The sequence below is a fragment of the Echinops telfairi genome, unplaced genomic scaffold, assembly GCF_000313985.2.
Source record: "Echinops telfairi isolate 266 unplaced genomic scaffold, ASM31398v2 ScPeMD7_7458;HRSCAF=8496, whole genome shotgun sequence".
NCBI classification, from domain to species: Eukaryota; Metazoa; Chordata; class Mammalia; order Afrosoricida; family Tenrecidae; genus Echinops; species Echinops telfairi.
This window is the reverse complement of record NW_022111358.1, coordinates 44,922,019-44,933,504: the sequence shown is the minus strand read 5'-3', so window position 1 is coordinate 44,933,504 and position 11,486 is coordinate 44,922,019. Positions and strand designations below refer to the sequence as shown.

Below are 11,486 nucleotides of genomic sequence, written 5' to 3'. Positions count from 1 at the left end.
TGGCCAGGACCACAGGGGTTATCGACCAGCCCCTGGTCCCTCCTGCCTCTGACCTTGCAGCATCTTGGGGTCTTGTCGTGGACGCCCCCCTTCTCCCGAAGCCAGTCTCCAAGAACGAGGTTCGTTGGCATCAATCAGCCTGTGCTAGTCTGGAGGGCAAGGGGTCTGGGTTAAAAAAATTTTTTTTGTAAGGGTCTATTTCTAATAAATGCCAGGGAAATTCTTAAGAACACACAGGGATTCGGTGGAAGGCATCCTCCCACAGATGAGCATCCCCACCCCACCCCACCCTGAAAAAACGGCAGGCAGACTCAGTACCATCAAGTCAGTTGACTCAGAGCGACCCTAGAGGGCATCCCTTCACCATCTCTACATCAGAACTTCCCCTGTGGGTTTCTGAGACTGGGACTCTTTATGGGAGTAGAAACCTCGGGGGTCTTTCTCCAAAAGGAGAGGCCCTTCCTGCTGGGAAGGTAGTTTAATTCTGTTAAAGCTCAAACTGCTTGGTTGCCAGCAGGGGAAGGAGGTGTGAAATTGACCCAGGTGTGGTCCTGCTGTAACCTCAGTGAGTCACAACCTATTCTATTTCTCACCTGTTCAAGGTGAGGAGTCTGGATGCCCTCCACCCCTGTCCTCCCCAGAGAGACAATGCTCTCCCCTGCTCTGTCAGAGGTCCAATTAAGTGGGGTCCTGAGCCAGTCCTGCACCCCCTCCTCCCACAGACCTCCCAAGGCTGAGGTGATAACAACGCCTGCATGCCACTGGGGGGCCCTGGCACACCTGTGAAATCACCATTCAGAAAAAACAGGATGGTGCCTTCATTGGGGTACATGATCTTGGGAAGGGGGAGGCTGAGGTGACCCAGCTCCCTGCTCCCCTGCCTCCCAGGGGGTAATAATCCTCGATTCATGGAAGGAACCAGCCAGCCAACAGAGGCTGGTGGAAGGAGGGTCATACTCAGGGGCTCAGCCTGTCTCTCTGGGGATCTGTTTGCTCTGGGGAAATGCTCCCGTGATAAAGACAGAAGGTGCTGGGGGCAGGAGGGTGGCTTAGAGAGCTACAGGGGGATTCTGAGAACTGCCCCCCTCCACCACACACACCCCCTCACCACCCCTAGATAGCTGCAGGCGCCCTTCCTCTATTGAGCCACCCAGAGGTAATGCTGCGCTGAGCCCGAGCCCCAGGAACCACACTCAGGTAAGTTGGCTGTCTCACATCATCTGGGTCCAACTGGGAATCAGGGAGAGGATGCCCCAAGGAGCCCCTTCCTCCCAGGGGTCTCGAGCTGCCCACACGGCTGCCCTTGGTGGCCAGCACCCTTTGGGCCCCAGGATGGCACCCTCCTCCAGCAACAGTTCCTGGAGGTAGCTCATCCGCATCCGCTGTCCCGAGTGAAATAGAAAACACTCATTTTCCCACCTCGCCAAGGGGCCCTTCTCCAGCCCCACACCTGTCCTGGGACAAGCCGGACTCCACACTGTCTGGTCCAGACCTCTGAACTAGCCCCCGAGGCCGCAGCCCCGACCTTCACTGGGCTCCTGGGCCAAGGTGCTCACACCCCCCCAGGTCCCCCAGGGTCCAGGCAGCCATAGCGGGCCGGTGCCGCACTCAACAAGATGTCACACGCGGTGTTTCAAGGGTGTTTATTTAAATCTATACCTGCCTCAGGAACCACCTTCCCAACTGGCTGAGAAATCAAGACGAGAGGAGGGCTCAGCGAGAAGGTCCATGGCCCCCTGGCAATACCCCGAACCCCAAATGCCACTGCAGTCTGCAAACCTCCCGAATGCCTTGGTGGGGGTCTCTGTGAGGTAGTGCCAGGCGAAGAGAGGCTCTCAGGTTGGAACCAGTGTAGCAGCCCGTCCCCAGGTGGGGAGGGGCTGTCGGCAGCATAGAGCAGGCGGGGCTGGCCCTGGCTGGTGCTGGAGCTCGGCTCAGTAGAAGGCACAGGGGCAGGCACCTGAAGTACCAAAGGGCTCAGACCCTGGCCCCCAGGCCCCAAGGTGAAGCTGTGTCCTGCTCAGGAGCCTTCAGGTGGCCCTGAGCCAACCCACCGCCACAGCTTGGCTCCGAAGAGTCGCAGAGAAGATCCACTGGCCGGGAAGAAGCCAGCGCTGGTTCCCCAAGTCAAGGAAAGGGAGGCCAAGGCAAGTGGTCCATGCCTGGGGACGCTCCTGTCACCAAGGAGTGGCTAGCAGGAGCGGCCAGGATTCTGGGGAGGCAAGCGGGGATGGGGCCGAAGGCTGGGAGTCTACTCGGCCAGCTCCATCCTACAGCCTCAGTCATGTGGACCCCAGAGAGATGGGGCTGGGCCCTTCTCAGGCCTGCACCCTGTCCACTGCTTCAGACCGGTAGCCTCGGTCCCTCCCAACTTCAGTGACAAGGCGCTGGACCCTGGCCAGCCTGGGCCCGGAGGGAGGAGGGCGTGTCAGGCGGCGTGCAGTTCGGGGAGGAGGACAGTTACCATCTCGTTATACTTTGCGGGGACTGATCCTAGAGTAACCAGAAAGAACAAGAGTCAAAAGAGGGCCCTCTGCTAAGGCTTTCGGGGAGCTTTCAGTCTCCAGGGGGCCAGGGCAATAGGACATAGGATGAGAGGTGTGGGAGATGGCTTATTCTCTCCACAGAAACCTCCACCTACCCTCCCTCCCTCCACTTTGCAAACTGATCAGAAAATAGCTCCTGACTAGTTAGGGAGGGGCATTCCCAAGCTCTAGAGGGACAAACTGCTGGACAGGCTCATCCACCCCCTCCACAGAGCCTTGAGCCAGTGTCCAGGGGTCAGGACACAGCTGGCCCTTCCAAGTGGTTCCCGGGTCAGTATGGCTCCAGTGCAGACCCTTGGCCCCTCTAGTAGAAAGCCGACTAGTCTTGAGAAAACCAGTCCTGGTTGGCCATCCCAGCAATGGTGTGACCGCTAAGGGGCAGAGCTGACACCCCCGCCCCCCTCCACCACCACCCCCTTTCTCATCCTGAAACGGTACTTCTGGGATTCTGGCTCCGGAAAGAGGAGGGGACAGGCCCTGGGTCCCTCCAGGAGCAGTCCCAAAAGCTAACACCAAGCTTCAGTGGAAATGCTGTCTGCAAACCCATGGCCCTGGGGCAGAGCCGACACACGCCAGCCCTGCAGGACAGACTGGAACTGCCCCGCGGGGCTCCGTGCCTGGGCCGCCCCCACCCCCACCCCTCAGTGAAGCAGCAGATGTGTCTGAACTGCCGCCCATCTGGGTGCTTTAACTGCTGTGCCACCCGGGCTCTGTGCTTTGTCCACATGTGTATCGGCCTAGAACCGTGTCCCGCTGGGTGCTCAGGTCAGCCCTTTCAGAAGTAGCTCGCCAGGCCTTTCTTCCGAGGGGCTGGATGGACTTGCATAACAGCGACACACCCACCACCGCCAGGTCCCCTCCCACCCACAAGAACCCGTAGGTGGTCTCCTCTTTCTCTCAAGGAGCGGAAGGTGGGCTTGAACTGCTGACTTTGGGGTTAGCAGCTAAGTGTTTGACCGGCGGCTCCGGCTTCACTGAAAGTACCCAGTCTTTGGTACTGCCTGTGAGTGAAACCCATCGGGTGAAACCTGACTGGTTCCCCTGCTCACCTTTGTCAGGTGGTGCTGATTTCTAAGCCACGCCACCTTTGCCCCCCAGACCGCACACCATGATTGGACAGCGCAGAGTAGAAAGAGAGCAGAACCCAACCACCTTTCCCCGCCAGAGGAGCTGGAATTAGGCAGTACTGATTTCCATAGCCCCTCGCCCGGGCACTGGACCCACAGGCCCAGTCTGACCACCGGTGACAAAGCGGTGGGCTCCAGGCTTCTCTGGCGGGGAGGAGCCAGCATCAGGGGGCGGGGCAGGGGCGGGGCTTTTCAGACAGGACAGGTGGAGAGTCAGCGGGAACCCAGAGCCCAGGCCAGAAATGACATTCCCAGAGAAGGGTGAAATCAAACAGAAGCGCGTTTATTAGGCCTCCTTGATCCTCACAGAGGAGCAAGACCCAGGACAGGGTTGCCTGTGACATGAGTCTCTCTGAACAGTTCAGAGGCGTGTAGGCCCCGGCTGGCCACCCCACCGAGAACACTGTGTGGCTGGAAGGTGGGCGGCCGGAGTGGCCGTGGCATGAAGCCAGGCTCCCCAGCTCCACAAACACTGAAGAGTGGGTAGGGAGCACCCAGGACACCCACCTGCACAGTGACCGTCTCTGAGCCAGCAGGGGGCTGGTGGGACCGAAAGATAAGGGACCCAGGGCCCTGGTCCCCAAGCCCCCCTCTCCCCCCCCCCATGCACACCTGCCCCCCAACTCAGTCCCACACCAAGTAGGGGTTTCTGAACACCTGCGAGGTCTTGCTGTCTTTGGGTGGGGGTGCCGCCTGGTGGCTCTGTGCAGCGTACACGTCTTCGGCCCGCAGAGTCGAGTTGGCACTGCCCACCACCTGGCTGTTGGCGGTAGCCCTCGGGAGGATGACGTCGTAGGTTCCCTCAGACTAGAAGGGAGAACAGGTGGCCTCACAGTCAGTGGGGCTGGGAACACAAGCACCGCTTCCTGCAGGCTGGCACCTGCCAGCTCACCCCACCTGTCCCCTCTGGGTCAGCCCCAACTGGCCGGCTGGGCTGGATGATGGGGACTCTGGACGCAGAGGACTGTTCTCTATTCCCCTCCCCGCCTCCAAGTCTTTCAGAGAGGGCTGCGCTTGGTCACAGCCGGAGGCCCCTGGCACCTCTGGTGGCCTGAGACTTCCCAGGGGCCTCCTCTTCTCACTCCACACCACCCCCCCTTGCTCCCGGGTCCTCGTGGAAACTCACTGCCATCGAGTCGATATCAACTCACAGCAACCCTCAAGGATAAGGTAGAACCGCCCCTGTAGGTTTCGGAGACTGTAACTTCACCGGTACAGAAAGCCCCGTCTTTCTCCCTCCCTGATGGCTTCAAACGGCCAGCCTTGCGGATCACAGCCCAACAAGTAACCACTGGGCCAGCGGGGCTTCTCCTGGGGCAACCAGCAGGGTGAGATGGCGGCTGAGCCACACTGACGGGCTTCCACTGGGTGCCATCACCTGGATCCTGATTCAGAGCAACCCCATGTGACAAAGGAAAACTGCCCCACAGGGTTTTGTGGGCTACCACCTCCCCGGGAGCAGGCTGCCAGTCTCAGTTCCTGTCACACCGAGAATTGCTCTTATTGGCCTGCTGATCACCCAGAATCCCCGCCACTGGCTTTCCGGGCCCAGGAGGCTCCTCCCTCCGTCGGGCTCTGGGTGGGCCCACAGTTCCTGTCTGGGGTCTGGATGGGCCAGTGCAGTGTGGACTTGAACCCGAGTTCTCCGCCTGGACGCCAGTCCTGATGCTGGGTGGGGGAGGGTGGGTGAAGCGGGTGCTTTAGTCCATGTTCCAGCCCCACCCTGGAGGGAAGGTGAATTCCTGTCCATCCCCCCATAGAAGAGCTCTGGGCTCTAGGGCCCCCTGCAGCCTTGGGTCTAATCAGACCCAGGTGGCGGTCCCTGCACCTGGGGTCAACCCTTCCCCCAACCCCTCGAAGGTCAGGGACCAGCTAGATCTGGGCTGAGGACCTTTTTCTCTTCCGCGGGCCATCTGTACATTTATAACACCCTCTCGGGCCACCATCATCAGACGTCTAATGAGCTCGGCGGTAACGTAGTAGTTACACTTGGGGCTGCGATCCCCGTGGTCAGCAGTTTGAGACCACCAGCAGCTCCTCGGGAGTAAGGCTGGGATCTCTATTCCCATCAACAGTTTACCGTCTTGGAGCCCCACGGGGTCGCGGTCGCTGTGAGCCGGCACCGACTGGGTGGCAGTGAGTTTGGGTTTGTGACGTGACGGCTGACACAGCCTCTCTGTCTGTCTTCGGTGAGGCGTGGGGCGTTAGGCGGCAATGAGGATTTCTCAGCCCTGATAAGGCCTGGGGGGCTGGACATTCCCACCCGATCTAGAACCTGGGGGTTCCCTGACTTATGTGGCCTACCGCCCCCACTTTCCCAAAAGCACCCCACCCCACCACCCCACCCCGCCCCCGGCAATTAAAACATCCGTTCTCTAGCCTCTCGGCCACAGTAGATGTAGGAATCGTCCACTTTGGGACTCGCTGCTCTACCTAACTAAGTGGCTTTCAAACCTGGCTGGGCGTCGAATCCCCTGAGGCTCCGGGACGGGTGACATGCCCGACCCTGGGTGGGAGGGGTCCGGATTTACCGTGCTGGCAAATTTCCATCTCAGTCCATTCCAAGCTACCAGGTGATTTCCCGAAAGGCAGGCTTTGAACCAGTTCATCCCAGCCCAGTGCCCTCCAGCCCCAGACAGACTGGACCAGGGTGTTCCTTTCAACAAGATCTCATATAGGCACCCCACCCTCAGCTCTCCAGACAGCCACCTGGGGCTCTAGTTCAAAGGTGGCCCTGGCTCACAGGAGCCAATTGTGAACCCTGAAGTCCAAAGGCCTGCCCCAAGGGGTGCTAGAGGCCCACCCGGTAGCAGAGTTTCCCATTCAGTGGGCCTGGGGTGGAGGGTGGAGAGGCTGGAGACTGCACTTTGAGCAAGTTCCCAGGTGGTCCTGATGCCAGGTTGGGGGGTTCTGGGCACACAGGGCTCCATGAAACAGTTGTCAGTTCAGAACCTCTCCCCGGAAACAGGGCTCCACCCAGGTGAGGGTGCCCTGGCTGCCTCAGACTCTGCCCACTAAGCTATCTCCCACCCTAGGTGGCACAGCTTCTGGGCAAGGCGAGCTCCCCACCTGGCAGCAGGCGCAGGCTGGGGCAGCTGCAGATTCCCTTGCTCATCCTGTCCTCCCCCCTTTTCTTCCCCCACTCCCCAGGCTCACGGAGGCGGGGTGAGAAAGCCACCCTGCTGACCTCCCTGCTTCCTGTTCCCAGCGTCCTGCCAAGGCGGGTCGCTGACCTCTGCCTGCAGCTAGCCCGAGTGCCAGCCCCGGGGCAGGAACATATATGGAGTGAACTGGGCCCATCGGCTTCCGGTTCCCACCCCCCTCCCTGGATGAAGGAGCATCTGGCTTCCAGAATTCAGGCAGGTGAAAGGTTAGGGTAGCTGGTGGCTGTAGGGGAGTGGGTCAGAGGTCTTCCTGAGACAATTAATTCTGAGAACTCAGGACCTCTCCAGTCCTGTCCTGTCCCCTAGGGCTCCCCTTCTCTGCACCAGCCCAGCTGCTGGGAGGCTCCAAGACTTGGGGTGGATTCCACCACAAAAGAGCTAGAGGGGGTGGATTTACCAATGCTGGGGAAAGGGTCCCAGTCACCCCCGGGGTCAATGCGCCCGGTGGACAAGCCTTGCCTTCTCCCTACCACCTCCCCCCTAGGTCCACATGGGCCACTTGCCCTCACCGCTCTCAGCAGGGCCCCAGGTTCCGAGGACCACTCACCGGGCCTTTGTGCATCAGGGCCATCTCAGTGGGCTGGTACAGGCTGGTCAGCAGCTGCCCGTTGTATCCGCTGTACGGTGACACCGGCCTCTTGGCTGGAACCAAGCACAGGAGTGATTTGAGGGTGCCTGGGCCCTCCAAGGCCACCTCCACGTCCCACAGCCCAAGCGAAGGGGACTCGGGGTGCAGGGATGAGTGGCCAGGCTAGCCCTGGGGAGCAGCTAACTCTGGGAGGGAGTCGCACCAGGGGTAGCCAGGGCGGCTGGCTACAGGACCAGGTTATGGGCAGGTGAGCCTCCTCGTCTTGGCAAAGCAGAAAACAAAGAGAGGGCACAGCCCTGCCTGCTGCCCCCCACCTCCCTCAGGCTGCCCTACAGGGCAGTACCCCCAAACCCCACAGCCCAGAAAGGCTCCACTCAGCAATTTCCCTACTGAATCTGCTCTCCGGGGCCAGAGGTCAGCTGCCTTCCAAGATGGCCCTCCGGCTGCTGAGTGATGGGATATATTCAGCTGGGGAGGTCTTAGGCCTGCCCACCTTCCTGGAGGAGAGCTGGGTGCGGGGTCCCCTCAAAGAACCTTTCCCCAAGCTGATACTAAGGGCTCAAGTAGAAAGAAAATGTTTTGAGAATGATGATGGCAACAAATGTACAAATGTGCTTGACACAATGGATGGATGGATGGATGGACTGTGGTAAGAGTCCCCAATAAAATGATTTTAAAAAAAAAAGAACCTCTCCCCAAAGCACCGGATGGCTCATCTGTCTGGGGGCCCTCTAGCAGATTTCCAGAACAATTCCAACACCCTGAACACTGCCCTGTCCCTGCAGGGGCTGGTTTTCTACTGGGCACTACCAGGCGTCTGGGCCAGCCCGGGGGCCCAGCAGCGCTGGGAGACCACAACGTACACGGGGCTTAAGTGCTGGGCGCCCAGCTCGCTATTGATTTTTCCATTTAGAGAGGAAAAAAAACAACAAACAAGCTCAGGGCCCCAGAAGTGTTTGCATTGGGAAGACAAAGACTGGGAACTGTTTGCCTTTGATAAACAGGCAGTGGGACTAAGCAGGGATGGGGGTGGGGGAGGTGAGGGGGGTGGGGAGCTGCAGCTCTCCCCACCCCCTCCTGCTGGCGTCTGCTGCCTCCCTGGGTCCCCAAACAGGCAGCAGTGGGGGCTGGCCCTCAGCTCAAGTGGCTAAAGACCCAGGGCCTGAGAGGACAGGGTTCCCCCTGCCCGGGCTGCCAAGGTTCTAGAACCTCACTATGTATGAAGAAAAGGCAGGGGGTTCTGATGGTAGAACGACCCACTCCCACCCCCAGCACCCCTGTTCCTGGCAGTTAAGCGTCTTAGGCCCCCAGATATCTTGACCAATAGTCTGGTGGTTCCAAAGGCTGACTCATGCTTATGGGCCCAACATATCACCTACTACACCATCAGGGCAGTGGGAAGAGTCAGAGAATTCAGGAGCCAGAGAAAATGGTCTCCTGCCCCAGAGTGGGGGTGGAGCCTGGAGCTGGTGTGGGCTGGGCAGCTTCCCTCCCACTTCAGGGCAGCTTCAGCTCTGGTTACCAAAATCTTGCCACTGGCTGGCCGCTGGGCTCCCCAGGGCAGCCCTGTCCCATGAGGTAGGGAGCTTTGGGACCAGCCAGAAGCAGGTACTGCTGAAAGCCACAAGCCACAATGTGAGCGCTTGTGTTTTCATGGCCAAAGCTCGTTTTCAAAGCAAACGAGGATGACTACGGATGTGTACATAATGCAAAACAAGTTCTGAAAGGGCTCCTCACTACATTCACAGCTGTCGAGTGGATCCTGACTCAGAGCAATGTTATGGAACAGAGTAGAACTCTCAACTCCCGCCGTGGGTTTCTGGGGCTGTAAACCTTCCCCGGAGTAGAAAGCTTCTTCTTTCTCTTGAGGAGCGGCGGGTGGGTTTGAACTGCTGACTTTGCGGTTAGTAGCCCAACAGGCCACCAGAGACACAGACGAGGGGCAATCGCAGTCAAGAGCTATTAGTTCTGGGGCTCGACTGGGATCACTTGGATAAGGGGAGAGAGAGAGAGAGAGAGATCCCGTGCATGTGCGCACACGAGTGGGAAGTTGTGCTTTATCTACAATGAGAACATACTCAGGCTCTACAAGAATCCGGAAACGCAATCTATCGAATACAGGGACTTTAAGACACAAAACTGCAGAAGACTGTTCTCGAAAACCTTCCATTTGGCTCCAAACACCAGCTCCCTGGCCTGCAGGCAAGGACCTGGGGGTAGAGGCAGGGTCCCCCATGCCTACCTGAGGCTGGCTCATCCATGGAAAACGCTTTGTTCTCCACAAACATGCTCTGGCCCGTCTGCTCTTTCAGGATGGTCTCGTAGCCCACGCCCCGGGTGGGGTACATGTCCCCCTGGTAGCTCTGCTCTGGGCTGGGCTTGGTCAGCTGGGAGATCTCGGGGATGACGTAGAAGAGGAGGAAAGTCCAGGCATTGGCGGCCAGGGCGATGGCCAGCGTGGGGTCGTCCCAGGTGGGCCTGTTGTGCTGCCGGTTGCCGTAGGTGTACATGACGATCCACACCACCCAGATGGCGATGGAGGTGGCCGTGGTGAGCAGCACGAAGACCCCGTGCTTCCGCCAGCGCTTGAAGCGGCCACACAGGGCGGGCCAGGCGCCCAGGAAGGCCCCCAGCAGCAGCAGCATGACGTAGATGAGGGCCATGACAAAGTCCATGTTGGCGATGGCACAGGCCGAGCCCACCCCCACCCAGCCCGCACTGCCGTTGCCCAGAGAGCTGCCGTCGTTGGCCGGGCCCCGCACCAGGGTGATGATCAGCCACTCGGTGTTGATGATCACCTCCACCAGGCTCAGCAGCAGCGCCACAGTGAAGATCACCCAGCCCTGGGGCCCGTGGTTCTTCCGGGACAGGGAGTTGAGGGCGGCGACGTGGGCCAGCAGGCAGGAGAAGCAGATGGCGAACAAGACCCCAAAGAGGAATCGCCGGGAGGCACAGGTGGAGAAGTCGGGCTTCACCACGCAGGCAAACACGAGGCAGAAGAGGCCCAGCGTCCCCAGCAGAAAGAACACCTGGGTCCCCAGGAGGCTCCGCTTCTTGGTGTCCTGCACGAAAGGAAGGCTGGCCACCAGGATGATGGTGAGCACAAACGTGGTGACCACGCCTGCCCCGGCCACGGCCTCCAGGATGATGCCCCAGGCCTCGGAGCGGTCACACAGGTTGTAGTAGAGGGGGTTGAGGTCAGGGCCACAGCCGGGAGGGGCCTGGAGCTGGGCCTGGGCCGCTGAGAGGAAGAAGGGCAGTCCAACGAACATCAGCAGGGCTGTGTGGACGGCCATCCTGGCTCGTGGACCAGACTCCCGCCGGGTCCTTAAAGAAAGGGCAGCACGAGGTATCGCAATAAGTTCTCCTGACCAGACTCTACCAACCCAAGGCTGCAGCTTCCCCCGCCCTGCACTGGCTGATGAGGAGACTCGTTCCCTCTCTGAGCTGCAGCACCCTTAGCACACAGTTCCTGGGCACCATAGTGACTGCACAGAATGCTCAATGCTCTCTCCTTCCCCTTCCCCTCCCTCCAGTCCCGGGCCAATCCCTGAGCGCCTGTCCTCCAAAATCAAGCAGGCCACACACCCCTTATCTAGCCCTTCCCCTCTGTCCTGGGACTCCCAGGGTTCGAAAGATCTAGGTGCTATGCCTTCAAGCTCTGACCCTGCTCGGCCCAAGTCCAGGCCCATTCAGCTAGCCATCCCTCCATGTGATCATGCACCCAACAAGTCTTTTAACAAGCACCTGTGGCCGGATTGGAGGAGTCCTGGTGGCGCGCTGCTTAAGCACTCCGCTGCAAACCCCAAGGTCGGTGGTTCGAACCCGCTGCCCGCTCCTTGGGGGAAAGAGGAGGCCTGTCTGCTTCCTGGGTACGCCAGGAAGCAGCTCTGCTCTGTCCTGCAGGGTCACTCTGAGTTGTCAGGCTCAGAGGCCACGGATTTGGTGTGCTCCGGTGGTAGCAGGGGTGACCTGCGGCCTGGGGAAACAAAGGCTTAGTTGGAATGTTCTGATTTTACCATTTCCATCTGAATCCCACCCCCCACCCCTCCATGTCTCC

At 59.6% G+C, this 11,486-nt stretch overlaps 1 protein-coding gene across 1 annotated transcript; it reads right to left on the bottom strand.

Moving 5' to 3' along the window:
- Positions 1 to 1,628: 1,628 nt before the first annotated feature.
- On the bottom strand, positions 1,629 to 11,206 carry GPRC5C (G protein-coupled receptor class C group 5 member C). Its single transcript, XM_004709164.3, has 5 exons — positions 11,174 to 11,206; positions 9,669 to 10,753; positions 7,385 to 7,479; positions 4,331 to 4,480; positions 1,629 to 2,493 (listed from the first exon to the last, which is right to left on the bottom strand). The coding sequence occupies exons 2-5, from the start codon at positions 10,720 to 10,722 to the stop codon at positions 2,461 to 2,463; spliced, it is 1,332 nt and encodes a 443-aa protein (XP_004709221.2). The 5' UTR covers positions 10,723 to 10,753; positions 11,174 to 11,206; the 3' UTR covers positions 1,629 to 2,460.
- Between the last annotated feature and the right edge of the window lie 280 nt (positions 11,207 to 11,486).

Coding starts and splice junctions, on each gene's coding strand:
- GPRC5C (XM_004709164.3), bottom strand. CDS start 10,722: ATGGCCGTCCACACAGCCCTGCTGATGTTCGTTGGACTGCCCTTCTTC. Junction 4,481..7,384: donor CCCTGATGCACAAAGGCCCG/GTGAGTGGTCCT, acceptor TCTCCCTTCTAG/TCTGAGGGAACCTACGACGT. Junction 2,494..4,330: donor AAGACAGCAAGACCTCGCAG/GTGTTCAGAAAC, acceptor TGGTTACTCTAG/GATCAGTCCCCGCAAAGTAT.